This window comes from Mytilus trossulus, chromosome 1, assembly GCF_036588685.1.
Source record: "Mytilus trossulus isolate FHL-02 chromosome 1, PNRI_Mtr1.1.1.hap1, whole genome shotgun sequence".
NCBI lineage: Eukaryota > Metazoa > Mollusca > Bivalvia > Mytilida > Mytilidae > Mytilus > Mytilus trossulus.
The window spans coordinates 36,870,016-36,889,146 of NC_086373.1; the positions used below are offsets into that span (position 1 = coordinate 36,870,016).

General features: G+C 32.7%; 1 protein-coding gene across 1 annotated transcript in view; it reads right to left on the reverse strand.

The window, feature by feature from the left end:
* The window catches only part of LOC134723299 (histone acetyltransferase KAT2A-like), a 29,306-nt gene extending 11,001 nt beyond the window's left edge, over positions 1–18,305 (reverse strand). The window contains exons 1-6 of the mRNA XM_063586921.1: positions 18,067–18,305; positions 13,753–13,876; positions 7,024–7,169; positions 5,090–5,179; positions 1,992–2,173; positions 121–312 (exon numbers count right to left, since the gene is read on the reverse strand). Coding sequence (XP_063442991.1) covers positions 121–312; positions 1,992–2,173; positions 5,090–5,179; positions 7,024–7,169; positions 13,753–13,876; positions 18,067–18,264 — 932 coding nt within the window. The 5' untranslated portion in view covers positions 18,265–18,305. The remainder of the gene's footprint in view (positions 1–120; positions 313–1,991; positions 2,174–5,089; positions 5,180–7,023; positions 7,170–13,752; positions 13,877–18,066) is intronic.
* Positions 18,306–19,131: the final 826 nt, after the last annotated feature.

A 19,131-nucleotide genomic window follows, 5' to 3' on the forward strand; every position in this document is an offset into this window, starting at 1 on the left:
AACTGAAGCAATAAAATATCATTCTTTTTCTAATGAAAATAAAATTTGACAAATCAAGATTTATCAACATAGACAAATAAATGGATAGACAACTGTACATTAGAATTTAAAAGTAAAAACCTTGGAAAGTGTGTTAAAACAAGTGTTCTCTTTTCTGGTGGCATTTTCTCTTTCTCAGCTCTAAACTTGTCCAGGAGTTGTCTTCTCATAGTTTGAAACACAGATCTCAGCAATGTCCTACCAAATATCAATGTTGTTTCATATCTAGGCAGACTGTCACAGAAAGCTGGTACATGGCAGTAACACAACCATCTAAAAAATAATACATAGTTCTATTACTGTGGATTCATAATCATTCATTGAATACCAATTTTCATGGTTTTCGTGGGTACAAGTGAAACACAAATTCAAATGTGCAACAAATTACATATTTAACATAGACTTTGTGTGGACAGGTTGGCAAAACCACGAAACCAAATATCCACAAAAATGCAAAGTTTCCTCAATCAGTGAAAATAAATGAATTCACAGTATCAGAATTCCTGAAGAAAGTTGGTACATGGCAGTAACACAAAACCATGTAGAAACACAACATAGTCCTATTATCAATATTCTTGTCATAAACTTTATTGAAAATACATCAATATGTATACTACCAAGACATTTCCATGGATTATGTTGAGTCACTGTCTTATTGTATCCTTTATACCTTTCGGTTTTAAATAATCCTCTTTAAATAAACAGCTATGAATAGAATTCACTGCAATTCAAATGTTCAAATGTAGTTGAGCTATTCTTTTTTTCTACAACTGATTTATTTTGCAGATCCAAATCATGTGTAAATATGAGCATTAGAAATTAGCACCTTAACAGATAAATATATTAGAACATAAATAGCTATTTTTATGTAGTTCTATTCTCTGTTGTTACTTGACATTTAGAAATCAATAACTTTAACACCTGGGAAAAATAACAGTACATGTACCTATTCAAAGCCTTTATATGAAAGACACGATATTCATTATTGGTATATGATCTCAAATTCATAGAGTTTCTATAGCTGTTTATAGTCATCATCATATTCAGAATATATAAGCATAATCTGATGTACAGTAGTTGTCGTTTGTTTATGTAATATATACGTGTTTCTCGTTTCTCGTTTTGTTTATATAGATTAGACCGTTGGTTTTCCCGTTTGAATGGTTTTACACTAGTAATTTTGGGGCCCTTTATAGCTTGTTGTTCGGTGTGAGCCAAGGCTCCGTGTTGAAGGCCGTACTTTAACCTATAATGGTTTAATTTTTAAATTGTTATTTGGATGGAGAGTTGTCTCATTGGCACTCACACCACATCTTCCTATATCTATATAGTACTACAAGATTGTCCTACATAATCAATTCGCCGTTTCAGAATCTAATGCATCCTGGGTAATATTTTCAAAAGCGTACACCAAAGCTTTTTGATTGGTTTAAAACGTTATAAACAATGGAAATTCAACCAATGACGTAATGTTATTTTCACTTTGGGGTACGAACAATGAAATTACCCATGATGCTTTAGATTCTGAAACGGCCAATTACTTAGTGTCTTGTTCCATTATTACCATGCATAGAAACATATTCTGATCTGTCTACATTTGGCCCTTTTTACATTTGTCAGGTATTAAACAAGAACAAAACCTCTAAGTTTGATAGTTGTGGAGATACAAATAAAACAGATTCTTATTTGTATACCCATTTAATAATTGAAATTTTTTTGGCTGTTTGCAAGTTTTACTGACAGAAACATAAGCGACAGTGTTAATGTTATAACATTTAAAAGTGACAAACTGAGCCTTCTAACAATTTCTACACCATTAAATTTCAGGCACTTGATCTGAAATTTTAATAAATAATAAATTCTATAATACATCTCAAGACAGTTATTAACATCATATCATCTTTTACTATTAAATAAATAAAGCAGAACCTGTTAGAAATATGTTACCATACCTGGTATAATTAACTTTGTAAGTAGCCATATCTTCAGATCCAGCATGCTGTTGTCGACTTGTAGGTGTTTCTAACTTCCAGTGGTTCAAACAATGTAAAAACATTTTAGCTAGGTCATACATTGTCTGCCATTCTCTCTGTGCAAGATGTCCAAACTTATACAACACAAAATTTGTCACACCCTAAACGAGACAAAATTTCAGATTGAATCTCTTCTTGAGAATGGAAAATATGTAATATTAAAATGAAGGGAAGTGATATGACTGCAACTTAGAAAACTATTTATTAATGAACAAAAGACAGTAGTATATGAGCAAAAAGAGATGGAAATATTGGTTGAACAGGACAAACAAATAGAAGGACAGACAGATAGACGACCAAGGCAATAGACAATTTTCAAGTTCGATGCATTTCTGTCAAAAACTCTGGTTTAAGGTGGTACCTAACACTACAGGGAGATAACTCTGTAAAATCACCAGAACGTTTTAATGACATTGCGTTGTTAATGGAATATTAAGCTTCTCAGTGATAAAAATAAGTTTTTGTCAAACTGCTATATAACCAGTGTAATTTTTCTGATTAAACGGTTGGTTCAAATTTTTTGATACTTTTATATTTTTGTCAAAGGGTCAAAGTAAATACTTTGTTAAAATTTTAAGAAAATTAAAGGAGCCAAATTAATTTTAGTTCAAGTGTTGGGTACCACCTTAAGTGAACGTCAGTTGTGCGTTTAGGGGCGTCGTCACTTCCATTCCAATATTGAGCAAGAGGTTGGAAAACTATAATTCTATATTGTACGAATTATTCGTAATATTGATTCCCAAAATTGACAATCAGTATTGCTGTCATTAGTAAAAGTACCTACAGAACAACCATTATTTCTAGTTTATCCTGCACAATGACGATCACTAAGAGGCTTGATGAACGTAAATAGTGCAAGGATACAAGGTGACCCCCTCTATCTGGTAAATGACGTCAGAAAGGCGTGTATAATTGACAATTTTTTTCTGGTGACAAATGACAATTCCCTTATGACAGCAATGCTGATAGTCAATTTTGAGAATTCAACTTGCAGAATTATTCGTACAGTATAGAATTTTAGTTTTCCAACCACTTGCTCAACATTGGAATGGAAGTGGCGATGCCCTTAAACGCACAAATGACGTTCACTAGAACCAGAGTTTTTGACAGAAATGCATCGAACTCGAAACTTGTCTATTAACAACTGGTTTTTAAATAAATGTGTTTAGTTCTGATGCAAAGACCCTATAAGTGAATCAATATTACCGCCTAAATATGCAATCTTTAATGACCTGATAACAGTATCTTAACTATATCCTTCTTAATAAGTCTATTTAAAGGTTTTGTTAGCTTCTGAGGTGAATACTGACACTTTTGTGCTTTATAAAGAATATTCCCATAAAATATTGGATTTGAAATACCTAAACGTATGAGGAGTTTGCATGTAGAGCGTTGAGCTATATTTACGAATGATGTCCTTATACCGATGATAAAATTTAGTAAATGTTTTGACTAGTTTGTGATATCGAAAACCCTGGTGTAATAATTTTTCAGTAATACATAAATTTCTCTCATTAAAATCTAAAACATTGTAACATACACGAGCGAATCATACAATTTTGTTTAGTAAAATTAACTGTGCATAAAGAGTAGACGCCATATTAAATGAGATTTTTTATTTAACTCTCAAATGATTGCCTTGCTATTATACACATTATTATGCAGACATAACTCTTGTGTTTGCTTATACAGAAGGACTTTTTAAAAATATACATGCAAATGAATAATTGCACTGAATCTTAATGTAAGATATGAATTGATGAGGGGATACATCAATATGACAGGAATTAGAAATATCAAAAATAGGAAGTATTTAGAGGTCAACATATTAATATAGGGTTAGTGCATGAATATTGGGGAATATTGTCCCAAGTAGACTTTTAAATTTTATATTGCACAAGCTTGTGAGTGCAATATATGTTCTATGAGGGACAATATTCACCAATATTCATGCAATAACCCTTTTATTGTATAGCAATATAATATTTGAAAGTAAAAATTGGTTTAAACTAAGATTTTGTCATTGTTGACGTCATGAATTTTAAAGATTTATTGCATTAGTGCAATATTGGAACTTATTGCACGCTAACTTTTGGTTACTTTCTGTGTGAAATATCATATTGCTATGCAATACTATCTTTTACAATACAATGTTGACAAAGGTCCAAACAATAAGTCAACCTGTAAAAAGTCCTTGGTCTAATTGAGCAGTGTGGGAAATTTAAGAGAAACTAAAGCAGATCTGTTTTCAAAGGTGTTTTCATTTATTGATTTTTATATATTATTTGATTTTATATCTTTAGGCATATATATATATCTTCAGTGGTAATGATTGCAATTTCAAATAGCAGCTATCTAACAATCATTATAAGGCATTTATATTTAATATTATTTAAAGGTGATTTGCATATTTAATCAAACCCGCAATGTTAATTAACTTATATAAATATCTAAACCCTTGCCCTAAAAAAAATCATAATAATCATGCCCTCTCCTTGAGCCAAATATGATGAATATTGTATTTTAATCTAAAGTTAAGGTCAATTTTTAGATATAGATTGCAACCTTTCACTGGGATATTGGGCATGCAAATGAAAGACTACAAATATCAATTTAAATTTAACAGTGATTAACTGCACTTATTCTAGATTAGACAACTATCGGTCAAGACCAAAGGACAATAATGTGAACAATTTTGACTTAATTCCATGATTTGATTATTCATGTATGTTTTTGCAATATCTGCCTGCATATCATTGTTAAATCCAAATTAGCATTTGTTGTTTATCATTTGAATGCCCTAATGTGCGCTTGTAAATTTTATAATCAAATCTTAAATGTAAACAGAATATGCCTATGCTGTTATCATCAAAGAGACAAACATTTCTGCATGTTTAATCATTATGCTTCAAGCTTTGTTATAATTTCAAACTCTTGCAGCTAGAAGTTATATTCTACAAAATGAACAATGTTAAGACTTACAAGTTTCATATGAAAATATATGAAATTTATCTTACCTTAGCAATGCTGGGTTTTTCAAAAGGTGGGTTTCCTAAAGGTCCTTCTATTGTAGGGTTACTCATGTTCAATATACACTTCCTTAATAACTGTAAAAAGACATGTATGCACAATGTCAATATAAATATGATATTCTCATTACCTACTATTCACATAAAAATCAATGACAATAGAATTACATGTCTTTTTGTTTTTCAAACATGTATTTAAATTGTTTACTTCAGCATAGCGTTAGATTATAAATGAAAAAAGGTGTTCTGGTGAAATAGTAATAACTGAGCTTTATGTGTTGTACATGTTAAACCAAAGTAAAACTGTCTTAATAGATTAAGCACACTACAAATGGTCATACAATAATCAGATTATATGATAAATGGATAGATGGATGTATCCTGCCCAAAATGTAATTACATTTAGGATGAAAAACAAGATGATTAAATATGAATATAAATCCTGCTTTGCTCTAAACAAAATATTGAGCTGACAAGGTATAAAGTAGCAAGAAAACATGTAGCCCAGCCTAATCAAGTGGGTCTAATTGAGGTGTAAGTGTGACGCGGGATTGCCGATTTTTTGTAAGCGTGATACGTGAAAGTCAAATTATTGTGTCGTGAAAACGAGAAGTGAGGTCTAGCGGGACCCGGGAAATGACAAAAAAATGTGAATTGCTTACGTACATAGTGTAAGTGGGATACGGGAATCTGACAAAATAGTAAGCAGGATCCGGGATGGGAACCCCCCAATGAGACCCCCAATCAAATCTTTATTACTAACAGTCAACTCACCTTTGCTCTTACTCTTAAAAATGTTGCATGCTTAAATGGATGGGCAGTAAAACCGAATTTCAAGTCCCTTGTTTTACCAGACCAGAAATCAAAAAAGTTAAATTCTCAGAATCTATTCATACATGCAGTACCACCAGACAATGATTTTCATGCATTTTTTTACATAAATAAGGCTGTTAGTTTTCTCGTTTGAATTGTTTTACATTGTCTTATCGGGGCATTTTATAGCTGACTATGTGGTATGGGCTTTGCTTATTGTGAAGGCCGTACGGTGACCTAAAGTTGTTAATGTCTGTGTCATTTTGGTCTTTTGTGGATAGTTGTCTCATTGGCAATCATACACATCTTCTTTTTTATATAATGTCAGTGACTTATCTTATTGGAGGAAGAACCCTTAACATTAGGATGTTTATCATTTCAGAAATCAATAATTATCATGATTATTAGCTAGAGTGTGCAACGCTACCCTATATGAACAGATTTTGAAGGTATTATAATTAATTACATTTGAGGTCATGTACATGTTAAAGAGACAATTAAGGTTAGGAGTAAGTATCATTGAAAAATTTATATACTTTTTTCAATGATATTTTCTAATAGTCTCTGAGATCATATACAAAGATTAAATGACTGACAACAATTGCCAGTTGATTTATGTCAAATGTTTCTGCAATATATGATTCTAAATACCGTACACATAAATTATAATTAAATAAATCAGGAATGTGTCCATGGGACACAGATGATGCCCCTGCTTGCATGTAATGTAATAAAGACATAACTCAATAGCTGTAAAAGTGATGCTATGCAAATTTGTACCTGTTCTGAGTTTTATGGTACATGTAATAGGCATTGTCTATGCGTCATATAAGATTTTATTTTAGTTGAGGCAAACTAAAGCTAGTGAACTAAAATGAATAATTCAGGATTTGTAAACAGGCATAACTCTAGAACAGTAAAAGTGATGCAACCAAATTCCAAACTTGGTCTTTGTTTTATGGTAATTAGCATTGTGAATAAGTTCCATAACATTTTGTTGAGGAAAACTAATTTTGGGACGTATAGACTTACAGACAATCATGAACAAGGGTCAAAACTTAATGCCATCTCAGCTACAGCAGTGGAATACAATAATATAATATGCCTACCTTAAATAAATAGAAGTAGACTTGTTTAGTTTCTGAGTCCTCCTCTTTATGAACACAGATAAAGAGATTCTCCACGTCCACAACTATCCTCAGTAGTCTATTCAGTTCCTCCTCAGCTGTGTTCTCCAAATGTGACACATGGTTACCTAATCAACAAATAATTATAGAGTTATTACTGAAAATTCGGTAGAAACAATTGTCAAATACATGTATTGCATTGGTTTTCATCTGCAATTTACTTAAAAATGCTTTTTGTAATTATATATAATCATTTAATTTGCTTTCACTTAAAAAGGACATGTCTTACTTATTTAAACTCAGAAATAAAAATAAAATATTAATTAATCACTTATATGCTAAATAAGATTAAAATTTTCATTTGGATTTAAATTTAATAAACTTTTATCATCAAAACATAATAATTATTGTTTTAATAATTTTGAAGGACAGACTGCATATTTTCAATTATTTGGCAAATGTACTAAATTAGATGAGCTAGTTCCTATTTATAGTCTTGAGTTTGAGAAGAAGACTGGAAATTAATTTCAATAAAAGGTTCTTGCAGCCATAAATAAGTCTTTAGAAACAGTTCAGGAAATTTATTCCCCATAAACATGATGATAAAAATCATCTTGAAACCTGAAAATTGTTTTCCCAGTAAATGTTCAATTAAATTGAAATCTGATACTTGGATCATGACAACCAACTATCATAAAACATTGGACAGAACCATTTAATCTATAAATGGATTTTTCATGAAACTTTTACTATTATTTATTACGACTGAAACAAAACGTTACACAACTAAATGTTTTATTTTTTTTTCATTTATAATAAATTGTCTCTGAACATGCTGAAGTAGATGGGAAAGTTGAAGTTTGTAAACGCTTTAGGATGAACTGCAGACATTATATTTCCAAGCATGCACACAGTACATCATTATATAAAGCAAATAAAGATAGGCATTACAAATTTAAAGGAAGCTACATGTATATATTTAGGAAAATGTTGTTTGTGGTGTATTTGGACCCTTCTACAACAAAACTTGTTACATGCACACTTATACAAATTGCGGTTTTTATCCAACACAATCATAGGTTTGATCGTTGTTTTCAATATAGACTTGTTTATATATATATATAATCCTGATAGGGAAGAACAAAACAGATCTAACATTGTTGGGTTGATGTTGAGACGACTTGTATATATACCAGTCAGTGATATTGTTGGCTCTTTTCAAAACTACCTCTACTCTTTTTTATTTTTATTAAATTGGGAAATTTATGATAAACCATGAATTTGCCTGGATGATTCAATTTGCAGACCCCTTTTCAAGAGGTAAACCCTCATTTGAAATAAGACCCCTTATTATCAGTAATGATACATAAATAGACCCTTAAATCTGCACACATAGTTATTTTAGGCCTGAAAAATGTTTAAATGAGTGTTTTTCAGTTTGGATTCGTGCACAATTACTACTGAGATTGCACTGTACGGGAAAAAAGTTGTCTTTTTGGGAATAATTATAAGCCACTTTTTTTTCAAATTGGGATTCCTCTCCAGGGGAAAAAGCCTTTATTCTCCGTTTTTATAAGGCAAACAATATCACTGCCAGTGTATATATTTCATAGTCTGTTGGTCTGAGGTATTTTTGTTTCTTAGAAAAATGTCTTTTTGATAGAAAGTGCCAGGTATAGCTGTTGATTATGGTATCAGACAGAGAATGTAGACCACAGGTGTTAAATTTAAATGAATAAAATGTCTGCTGCTCATATTGATTTCTCTTTATAATTTCCTAACAACTCCTCTATTTCTCTATATATTCAACAATACATCATACTAACTTTTAATTGATACATTTTTTTTTTACATCTTTTATACAAATTTAACATTCATTTCTTTCCATATATTTTATTAACACAATGTAGCATCAATACTGGATCTGAACAAGCTTTGCTATTAATTGGGGTAATATGTATACTGAAGCACAATTTATAAATTCCTTTCATAAAAGCAAAAAAAATCTTGACAAAAGTTTCAGTGTACAATGATTTTGACCACACATACACAGTCATTCTCCTCCATAAAAGTTTTGAAAACTTGGAAGAACGTTTACTACCCTGGCCTAGGTCTTTCTTAAGAATGAATGACAGCTGTTATTTGATCTATTTACCTATGGCAACACAGGTAACCAGATGCTCTGCAGGGCGCAGCTTTATACAACCAAAGAGGTCGAACCCTGAACAGTTGGGGCAAGTATGGAAACCACATTCAAGCTTGATACAGCTCTGAATTTGGATTGTGATTAAAAATTTGACACAGCAAAGGTTTCTGACACAGAATGAATGTGGTTTAATGAACTTATTTTTTTTATTTTTTTTGCTTTTGACCAATTCACTATGCTGTTGAATATTAATCCCCTCAAAAAAATATTTGAAGAAAAATTCTTTTTAATTTCTAAAATCTGAAATGAGAACATTTTTATGCCCCCCCCCCACACATTTTTTTTAACTACTCATTTAAATACATCAAAAAAAATTTATTAAAATATAAATTGACATACAGTCATGGTTAAATTTCAGTTACAGTAATTTCTAAAGATAGATTAACATCTACACCTCTCAAGACAATCGTCATTTCTTAATACATAAATTTCAAGCAGTGTAAGGGAGGTAATGAATTAATCAAACATATATATAAGTGTTCTTTAAATTTTAATTGGATTACCTCCCCTTCACTGCTTTTAAATTGTCTAAATTGTCTTTTAACCAGGAAAACTCTGGTTTTCCCTCTTTTTTGCCCCTAATTGCTTAGTGATTTGAGCTATAATCATCCCTTTGGAAACTTGTGGTGTAATATCAGAGAGATTTATACACTTTAAGGATGTATTCTTCTGACTTTTCAGTCTCGTTCAGTCTCGTTGAAATCTCGTTCTTATATAATTTCAAAACATATGATAGAAGTGGAAAATATCAATGAATTTTAAAAATATTATAATCAAACATAACTCTGTGAAAAAATTGTGTATTTACCATGAACGGTTTTTGAATAATCCAGTTTTCAAATTTTACGACCATTCAAGTCAGTATTTTTAGTCAAAATTTTGAGAAAATGGGTGAGGGATACAAAAAATGAGTTTACAAGAATAATATACATCCCATCTCATTTTGGTCTTTTCAAATTTCTTAGATATGTATTTTTTCAATCATTTATAACAAAAAAGTTGAATTAATATGCATTTTGTTCTTTAAAATGAGAAAAATCATAAAAATACAAAATTGGCAGTATGGTAAATTTTACACAAAAAAGCATCAAAATATGATAAAACTTTTTTATATTAACACCTACCTATAGTTTTTGTAAGTTAAATTTATTCAGATTGGTCCACTTCATCTTTATGGAAAGTATGAAAAAAAGTTTAATTGTGGAACTGTGATTTTTTTCACGATAATAGCCCAAAAATAGGTAAAAAGCGATGAAAAGTGAGAAAATCATCAAAATTGGGCATTTTCAAAGGGCCGTAGCAAAAAAAGAAGCACACCACCATATGATTATTTCTTCACCAATTGTTTTGTTACAGTCTTATAAACCTAAAAATCAGGTTAAGAAAAAAAGTTTAATTCTAGAAATTTTTGGCTCCTCAGAGGTGTACATCCTTAACACAAGTAACTGACTGAAACTACAAAAATACTCATTTGGCCCCTCACTTATTGAAACACCTCTTGGAGCAAGAACCCCAAAACTCAATTCCAGTCCTTCCTTTCTAGTAAGAAACCTTGTATTATAATTTCAGAGAGATCTGTACATTTAAACACAAGGTATTGTCTAAACTAGAAAAATGCTTCATTTTGGCATTTTTTTGGGTCCATTATTTCTTAATGTTCAGGGTTTTTAACCCCAAACTGAATCCAAGTGTTCCCTTTGTTAAATGGAACCTTGTGGTTAAATGTCAGAGAGATCCATACAGTTATAAATAAGTTATTGTCCCGAAACTAAAAAAATGCTTGTTTTTGGCCCTTAATTCCTAGACTGTTTGCTCCAGAACCCTGAAAATAAATCCTAACTTTCTACTTAATGGTATTGAACATTGTTGTACAATTTCAGAGCAATTGAAATACTTATACACAACTTATAGTTCTAAAACTAGATAAATAGATATAGGAAATGTGGTGTGAGTGCCATTGAGACAACTCTCTTTGGGTCCCAAATTCCAAAACCATTATAATCAATCACAAACTTCCTTTTGTGGTTATAATCATTGTGATAAAATTTTGTTGATTTCTATTCACTGATACTAAAGTTATTATCCGGAAACCATCCATCTTCTTACGACACTGACACTGAAACCAATATACGACCAAATTTTTTTTAAATTTTTGCGGTCGTATAAACACAAAAGTGTGCAGGCTGAAATGTATTGCCTACCTCAATAGATAACAAACTCTTTATTTTAAAGGTTAGCTACAATTACAACTAGAGGCTCTAAAGAGCCTGTGTCGCTCACCTTGGTCTATGTGAATATTAAACAAAGGAAGCAGATGGATTCATGAAAAAATTGTGTTTTGGTGGTGGTGATGTGTTTGTACACCTTACTTTACTAAACAGTCTTGCTGCTTACAATTATCTCTATCTATAATGAACTTGACCCAGTAGTTTCAGTGGAAAATGTTAATAAAATTTTTATGAAAATTGACTATAAAGGACAATAATTCTTTAGGGGGTCAATTGACCTTTTTGGTCATGTTGACTTATTTGTAAATCTTACTTTACTGAACATTATTGCTGTTTACAGTTTATCTTTATCTACAATAATATTCAAGATAATGACCAAAATTGGCAAAATTCCTTAAAATTGAACAATTTTACCCCAGTCAGATTTGCTCTAAATGCTTTGGTTTTTGAGTTATAAGCAGAAAACTATATTTTACCCCTGTGTTCTATTTTTAGCTGTGGCGGCCATCTTGATGATGGTTGAGGCCAAGTTTGGATTAATTTTGCCCAGTTGTTTCAGAGGAGAAGATTTTTGTGAAAGATAACAAAGATTTACGAAAAATGGTTAAAAATTTACTATAAAGGGCAATAACTCCTAAAGGGGTCAACTGACCATTTCAGTAAATCTTACTTTGCTGAACATTATTGCTGTTTACAGTTTATCTCTATCTATAATAATATTCAAGATAATAACCAAAAAACTGTAAAATTTCCTTAAAATAACCAATTCAGGGGCAGCAACCCCACAACAGGTTGTCCGATTCGTTTGAAAATTTCAGGGCAGTTAGATGTTGACCTGATCAACAATTTAACCCATGTCCAGATTTGCTCTAAATGCTTTGGTTTTTGAGTTATAAGCCAAAAACTGCATTTTACCCCTATATTCTATTTTTAGCCATGGCGGCCATCTTGGTTGGATGGCCAGGTCATCGGACACATTTTTTAAACAAGATACCCCAAGGACGATTGTGGCCAAGTTTGGTTAAATTTGGCCTAGTAGTTTCAGGAGAAGATTTTTGTAAAAGTTTACAGACAACGGACGCAAAGTGATGAGAAAAGCTCACTTGACCTTTCAGGTCAGGTGAGCTAAAAAGTGATTTATAACACTGTAACATAGATATGTTCCACCATCATCATGATAGTATCATGCTATATAACCCTTTCATGTATTAACAAGTCCATCCATGTACAATTTGAGTTTTGACTGTAAATTTTAGCATTCTGATGACTTTTTGAATAAATATATATAGCCAAATATGTTTATGGACTCTATCATAACAAATATCAAATAATATCAAGTCTTTCTTGCTTTATCATTTGAAATTTTGCAACCTTTTGACTAATTGCTTTAAAGACAAGTGATGGTGTCATTGAATAAAAGTTTATTTATTGATATAGGTTTTTCTAGTGATAATAGTTTCAAATATTGTGGAACATTACTTTCACTGGAGGAAATGTCACAGTGTTTGTTCCTGATGAAATAAAGGGTATAGTTGTCCTTACAGAAATATATAGTGTAGCATTTAGCCATTATTTATAACAAAGTTTCCAGATAAACTTAAATAAGCAAGATCAAGTATGGTTTGACAACACAAGTTTGTATAAAACTATGTGATGTTAATTTTCAGAGATAGTATATCTTTTGTATTGGTACTCAATAACAAAACAACAACTAATGCATCTTTATTAACAACATATATTATTATACAGTAAAAAAAATATGTGAACTCGTGATCCACGCAGGAACGTAGACAAAAGAAGTGAGCAGTTACTTTTCCTATCATAAAAAAGTGCCCTGACCTCCACTGGCACCCTGCCCCTTTTGATTTCTAGCTGGAGGACTGGGTAGATTCTTTGAACAATGTTGGAAAGAACAAAAAAATTAATTATGGGTTGAGTATCAGCATGATCAGCTAATACTGATTAGGAAATCTGTCTAATTAGAAAATAATACTATACAATGTATGCAACAGTTAGATAAAGTGTCTGATTGTCAGTTGATGCAATAATTCAAAATATCATATTGCAGGAATTAGTTAGAACTAGGCTTTTAAGTGTAGTTCCTTGCTGAATGTGCAACTTCTTCTACATTGTACAATCTTTTCATGTTGATTTACACAGGGGTGACATACTGTCAAATCTCAAGTAATCTTATTCATCATGTTCATGTTTATATTTTGAAAATAAAAGCTAATATAAGTTTCAATAGTTTAAATATGTAAATATAAAGAAACTTACCTAATGTGTGTCCACAACTCCTGCATGGATCTGTCAGACTGGCCAGAGGTTGTGACACATCCACTCTTGGTGGGGTTGGTGGTGGATTGGGATTCTTCCAGCCATTACATTTACAGGATTCAGACTGCAAATTAAACCATACTTATACAAGAGTGCACACGCTGAAATGTCTCACCTAAGGTGAGTCACCTTCTTTATTTACAATTGATATGATGGTGATAGTCCTTAATATAAAGCTTTACATCATCTATCACATAAACTTAACATTATAATGATTATACAAGAAAATAAGGTCTGGTTCATATAAAACAAACGAGAAATACATGAAGAAATCTATGCAAAAGTTTGGGGGAGAAAAAAATATTAAAGTGGCAAGAAATATGTGGTTTTGGATGAAAGAGGTGGCGAAAAAAATAATTGACCCAGGGGAAGCCTGGTTAATGCCTGCCTCAAATTATAAAATGTTTGCCATATTAAACTGGCATAACCATGATAAGGGTCGTTTTTCCTTATGGCATACATGTATATAATATTTTTGTACTTTATAAATAGAATTTGTTTCATGGCTGATAAATCCTATGGACGTCAAGGCATCTTGCCTTAAGCCCTGGTCACAACGAACCCACAACAAATCTATGCAGCACTACAACAAGAAATTTTATAAAATTGCAGATCATCTGTGATCCTGGTACGACAGTCACACAATATTTTAAGGATCGTGGCGCTGTCATGTGATAAAAATTGGACATGCACCTTTTTTGCTCTACGATTTTTTATAGTGTCACTGTCTTGTGTCTGTCGTAAGAATGTCTGACCACAGTTGTACCACCACTGTGGTGTGTTTAAAAACATTGTCGAGGGTACCAACATAAATCCTTTAAATGAAATAAAATTGTACAACTTTTCAAGCATCCTGGTTAAAATTTGCTAAACAATTATAATAAGGCCACACCAATTTGATTCCTTGTTCGACAGACCCGCCCGCACCTATTTTTTTCAAAACAAATTTTTAAAATTTTTATTATATTCCCGCTTCCCGCATCCGGAAATGAAATCATGTCCATTTCCCGCACCGTTTTTTTGTAAATATTATATCAAGATCTCAACATTTGTTTTTTAAAATCAGTCTAGGCTTTATAACGATTTTAAACTTATCATCAGCCTACAACACTGTAAATATCTGCGAGAATATTTGGTTCAGCATGAAACAAATTTATTCCAAGCGGGAGTGCTCCGATATAAATATAAATACCAGTACAGAACAAAACGTTGGTTTCTTTCCCCCTAACTTATATTCCCTATAAAAAAATGTTCGTTGTTAAAATAAAGTACAAAGAACTTCTGAAGGATTTGCCTTCAACTGCAATTATAATGTATGGTGACGGTCATTCCTGCTGCAGGTTTGTGCACCTGTCCTGGTTGATTCAGAGACCTGTCGTTCCGTTCAGCAGTTATCGTTATTTGATGTGGTTCATTGGTATTTTCCCGTTTGGAAATATAATTTAGATCGATGGTTTTCCTGTTCGAATTGTGTACAATACTAAGTTTTGGTCCCTTATAGTTTGCTGGTTGGTCTTGATCAAAGCACTGTGTAAAAGACCGTACTTTGACCTATGTTTGTTATTATCAGGTTGGGACCAATCCTCCCTCAGACAAGGGCCTTGAAGGGGTCATTTTACCATGTTTACTGTTCAGTCTGTTGTAGAAAAGAAAATAGGAATACTAAGGATTTGTACAGTGCTACTATACAAAACCTTTGACAACTTAGAATTTTTTACTCAAAAAGAGGAGAAATACATTATATTTCAAACAACTATTCTAAAAGAGGGATGGGTCCACTTATTTTGAATAAATATTGAACTGTTAAAGTAAATGTGTTAACATGGTAAAAGTCCAGGAAAATTACAAAATTCTTAGACATGTTTTGACCATTTAATACCAAATATTATAGTTCTTTGGGAAAATATAAGCCCTTTTGTACTTTACAAAAAAAAATATTATAACTTTAATATTATGACCCCTCATAAAAGGGATATTCATAACATTAAGGGGTTGTTCTGAACATGATTATGACTTTGATGGAGAATTGTCTCAGTGTCATTCACACATACATAGACCAGATTTAATTATTCAATTATTTCTTGTTGAACAGGAAAAAATACTTCCATAAATTAAAGAAATGTCAAGGTACAAGTGATAAATCAAGTTTTAATATAGTCTAAACCTACTATTTAATGTTTACAAAAAAAAATTATAATCGCTCGCCTCTACATTTTAAGCTTCGCCTCAAAAATTTGCAAATTAAATATTTTTTTATTAAAATTTTCAAATCGCTCGCTCGCCCCAATTTTTGGAGTCCAAAAATCCGTAGAACAAGAAATTAAATTGGTGTGGCCTAAAAAAAACCCATCTTTTTCTTGGATCTAGCTTATAATGATAATGAATAATATTGAAAGCAAGATGGCAAATGGCACGCAATAAATCAGGTCTTCGCTAAATACTAGATTCAAACGCGGTTCAAAGGTGACCCACAACTGTTGAATGACAGTCATGACAGTGGCACGACAGTTGTTTATTCTTTAGTTTTCTATGTTGTGTCATGTGTACTATTGTTTTGCTGTTTGTCTTTTTCATTTTTAGCCATGGCGTTGTCAGTTTATTTTAGATTTACGAGTTTGACTGTCCCTTTGGTGTCTTTCGTCCCTCTTTTACATGCGCATCCCATGGCATGAAAACCTAAAAACTCCAAACAATTCAAGATTGTAGTACGACTGTCGCACAACTGTTGCACGGCCAACTTGCAACAAACCCATGACAGTACAATTACATTTTTTTCTCTGTCGTTTACCCATCGACATTGTGGACATGTCGTTGCTGATGTGACCAGTTGGAATATTTTTTGTTTGACAGTTTGCACAACAACTATTTTATAGATCTTCCACGACAAAAAATCACACGATCTGTTGTTACTGGGACTTTATTGCCATCACCATCAGAGAGAAATTATATAGAAACAAATGATATAGTCATAAAGAATAGGGCACTGTGATGGGTCCCTTACAGGCACTGTGATGGGTCCCTTACTCTTTTTGGCATACATCAATAACCTCCCAGAAGCTACAACATCAAGCGCTAGACTGTTTGCCGATGACTGCCTACTCTACCGGCGCATCAGGAAACCAGAAGATGCAGACTTGCTGCAGAAAGATCTTTCCTCGCTGGAAGAGTGGGAAAAACAGTGGCAAATGTGCTTCCACCCAGAAAAATGCACAGTCATCCGTGTCCCTGGACGACGTCAACAACATCAGACATCCTACTCACTCCATGGACACAGATTAGAAACAATAGACAGTGGGAAATACCTTGGGCTCACCATCAGCAAAGATCTCACCTGGTCAAATCACATCAATCAGACCATAGGGAAAGCCTCCAAGACACTAGGATTCTTACGGAGGAATCTGGGTAGGTGTACTCCAGCAACAAAAGCTACAGCATACTGCACGTTAGTCAGACCAACCCTGGAATATGCTTCCCCGGTATGGGATCCCCACCAAATTACCATCATACGTGACATAGAGCAGGTACAGCGACGAGCAGCTCGCTTTGTCTACAGTTGCTACCAGGACAACTCTCCAGGATGTGTCACAAAGCTTCTGGACCAACTTGAATGGGAATCTCTGCAGCACAGACGATGGAAACAGAGTCTTGTGCTGTGTTACAAGACTCAACACCAGATGATTGCCATTAATCCAGCCAAGTACTATGCATCAGGGGACAGTAGAACCAGGGGCAACCACAAATTTAGACAGACAAGAGTGAAGAGAGACGTCTTATATCACTCATTCTTCCCGAGAACAACAAGAGAGTGGAACAAACTCCCAGAATCAGTAGTGGAGTCCGGATCACTAGAGGACTTCAGGGCCAGAGTGAACATCATCCCCTGGACCCAACCACACCTCAAATAGACAGCAGGAGAACCAGTGTATATAGTTGTAATTAAGCATATTTTATTGTAAATACCATCCAGATTTTCCTGGACTTTTACTTTTGGCCAGAGAGGAGTGGCCTCCTGTCTGTTTGAGATGCGCCCGAGTCAATTACACTTTTATAGAGTTCGACTCGTAACCGGGAAGAAGAAGGAGAGAAAAATTGCCCAAAAACAAGGATTTGTATAGTTAACTATACAAATCCTTGCCAAAAAGCAAAAGAAATGTAAGACCCTACATACAAACCCTCCATTGTTTATATCTTAACCTTCAGATCGACATGCATGAAGCATTGAATTTAAAACTCATATAATTATATTTAACGGACCTTGCAAGACGAATAAACAGCTAGTTTTTCCAATTTTTTGTTCCTGGGGTATCCCCGAACCATAGCTTTCTTTTGTGCAATTCTTTGTAGATTGTTCGGTCTAGACATTTCTCCTGTCGTAGACTGTGTAGGACCTTTATTTGTTTGCTGTAAATCTGTTCCATTTTGAAGTGGATCGCTAGAATTTGCGTCGCTCATTGTTTTATTTGTTTCATTTTTTTTATGCAAACGCTTATAACATTGAAAATAAGTAATATTGTGCAGCCTCACGTCACTATCCATGACAACAAACTTTCAGGAACAAAAAAAATCTAACGTAATACCATTAAATATTTATTACCATAACGCACCACAATATTCTGAAATGAAGTAATATTGGTGTTGACAGAGACATATAGATACATTTAGTATACATGTCTCTGGTGTTGAGAAGACCAGAAACATATTATACCAAAAAAAAATCCATAAGTTTGCCATACTTTTTCAGTCAGCAATCTATAACAATATCAATTGACTCTTATTATTTCCCAGACTTCTATGTAATGTACAGACATATTTCTTCTATTTAATACTTTTTCTCTAATTTATTGATTTTTTTCTAGATTTTAAAAGGTATCTTTTGCATAAGGATTTCCTGAACAATTATTTTAGAATGAATGACATGAAAGACAGAGGGGTGGACCTGGTTGGCTAGCACAAGGTTTTCCTATTGCTCATATTCTTTGTTGTCTGTCTTTCTCTTGCAACTAACAGTAATGAGCGGTCTCACTAATTAGAGACAAGAAGAATTTTAGTGAAATTATTCTTCTTGTGGCTTCTTGTCCCTAATTTATTATAGTATATCATAGTAACTGCGCATTTGATTTTCAGATAAGTAAAATTAATATTACAATTTTTAAAAAAGAAAGAGACAGGTCATAATACATCACTGACATTCACCATATTAAAAAAAAAATTGTATCAATAACCTCAAGGATTAGAAAACTATACAAATCCTTGATCGATAACAAAGAAGGTTTTTCTTTTTCTTTAGTCAGTTATCTGATAAAATATTGACTGCTAATC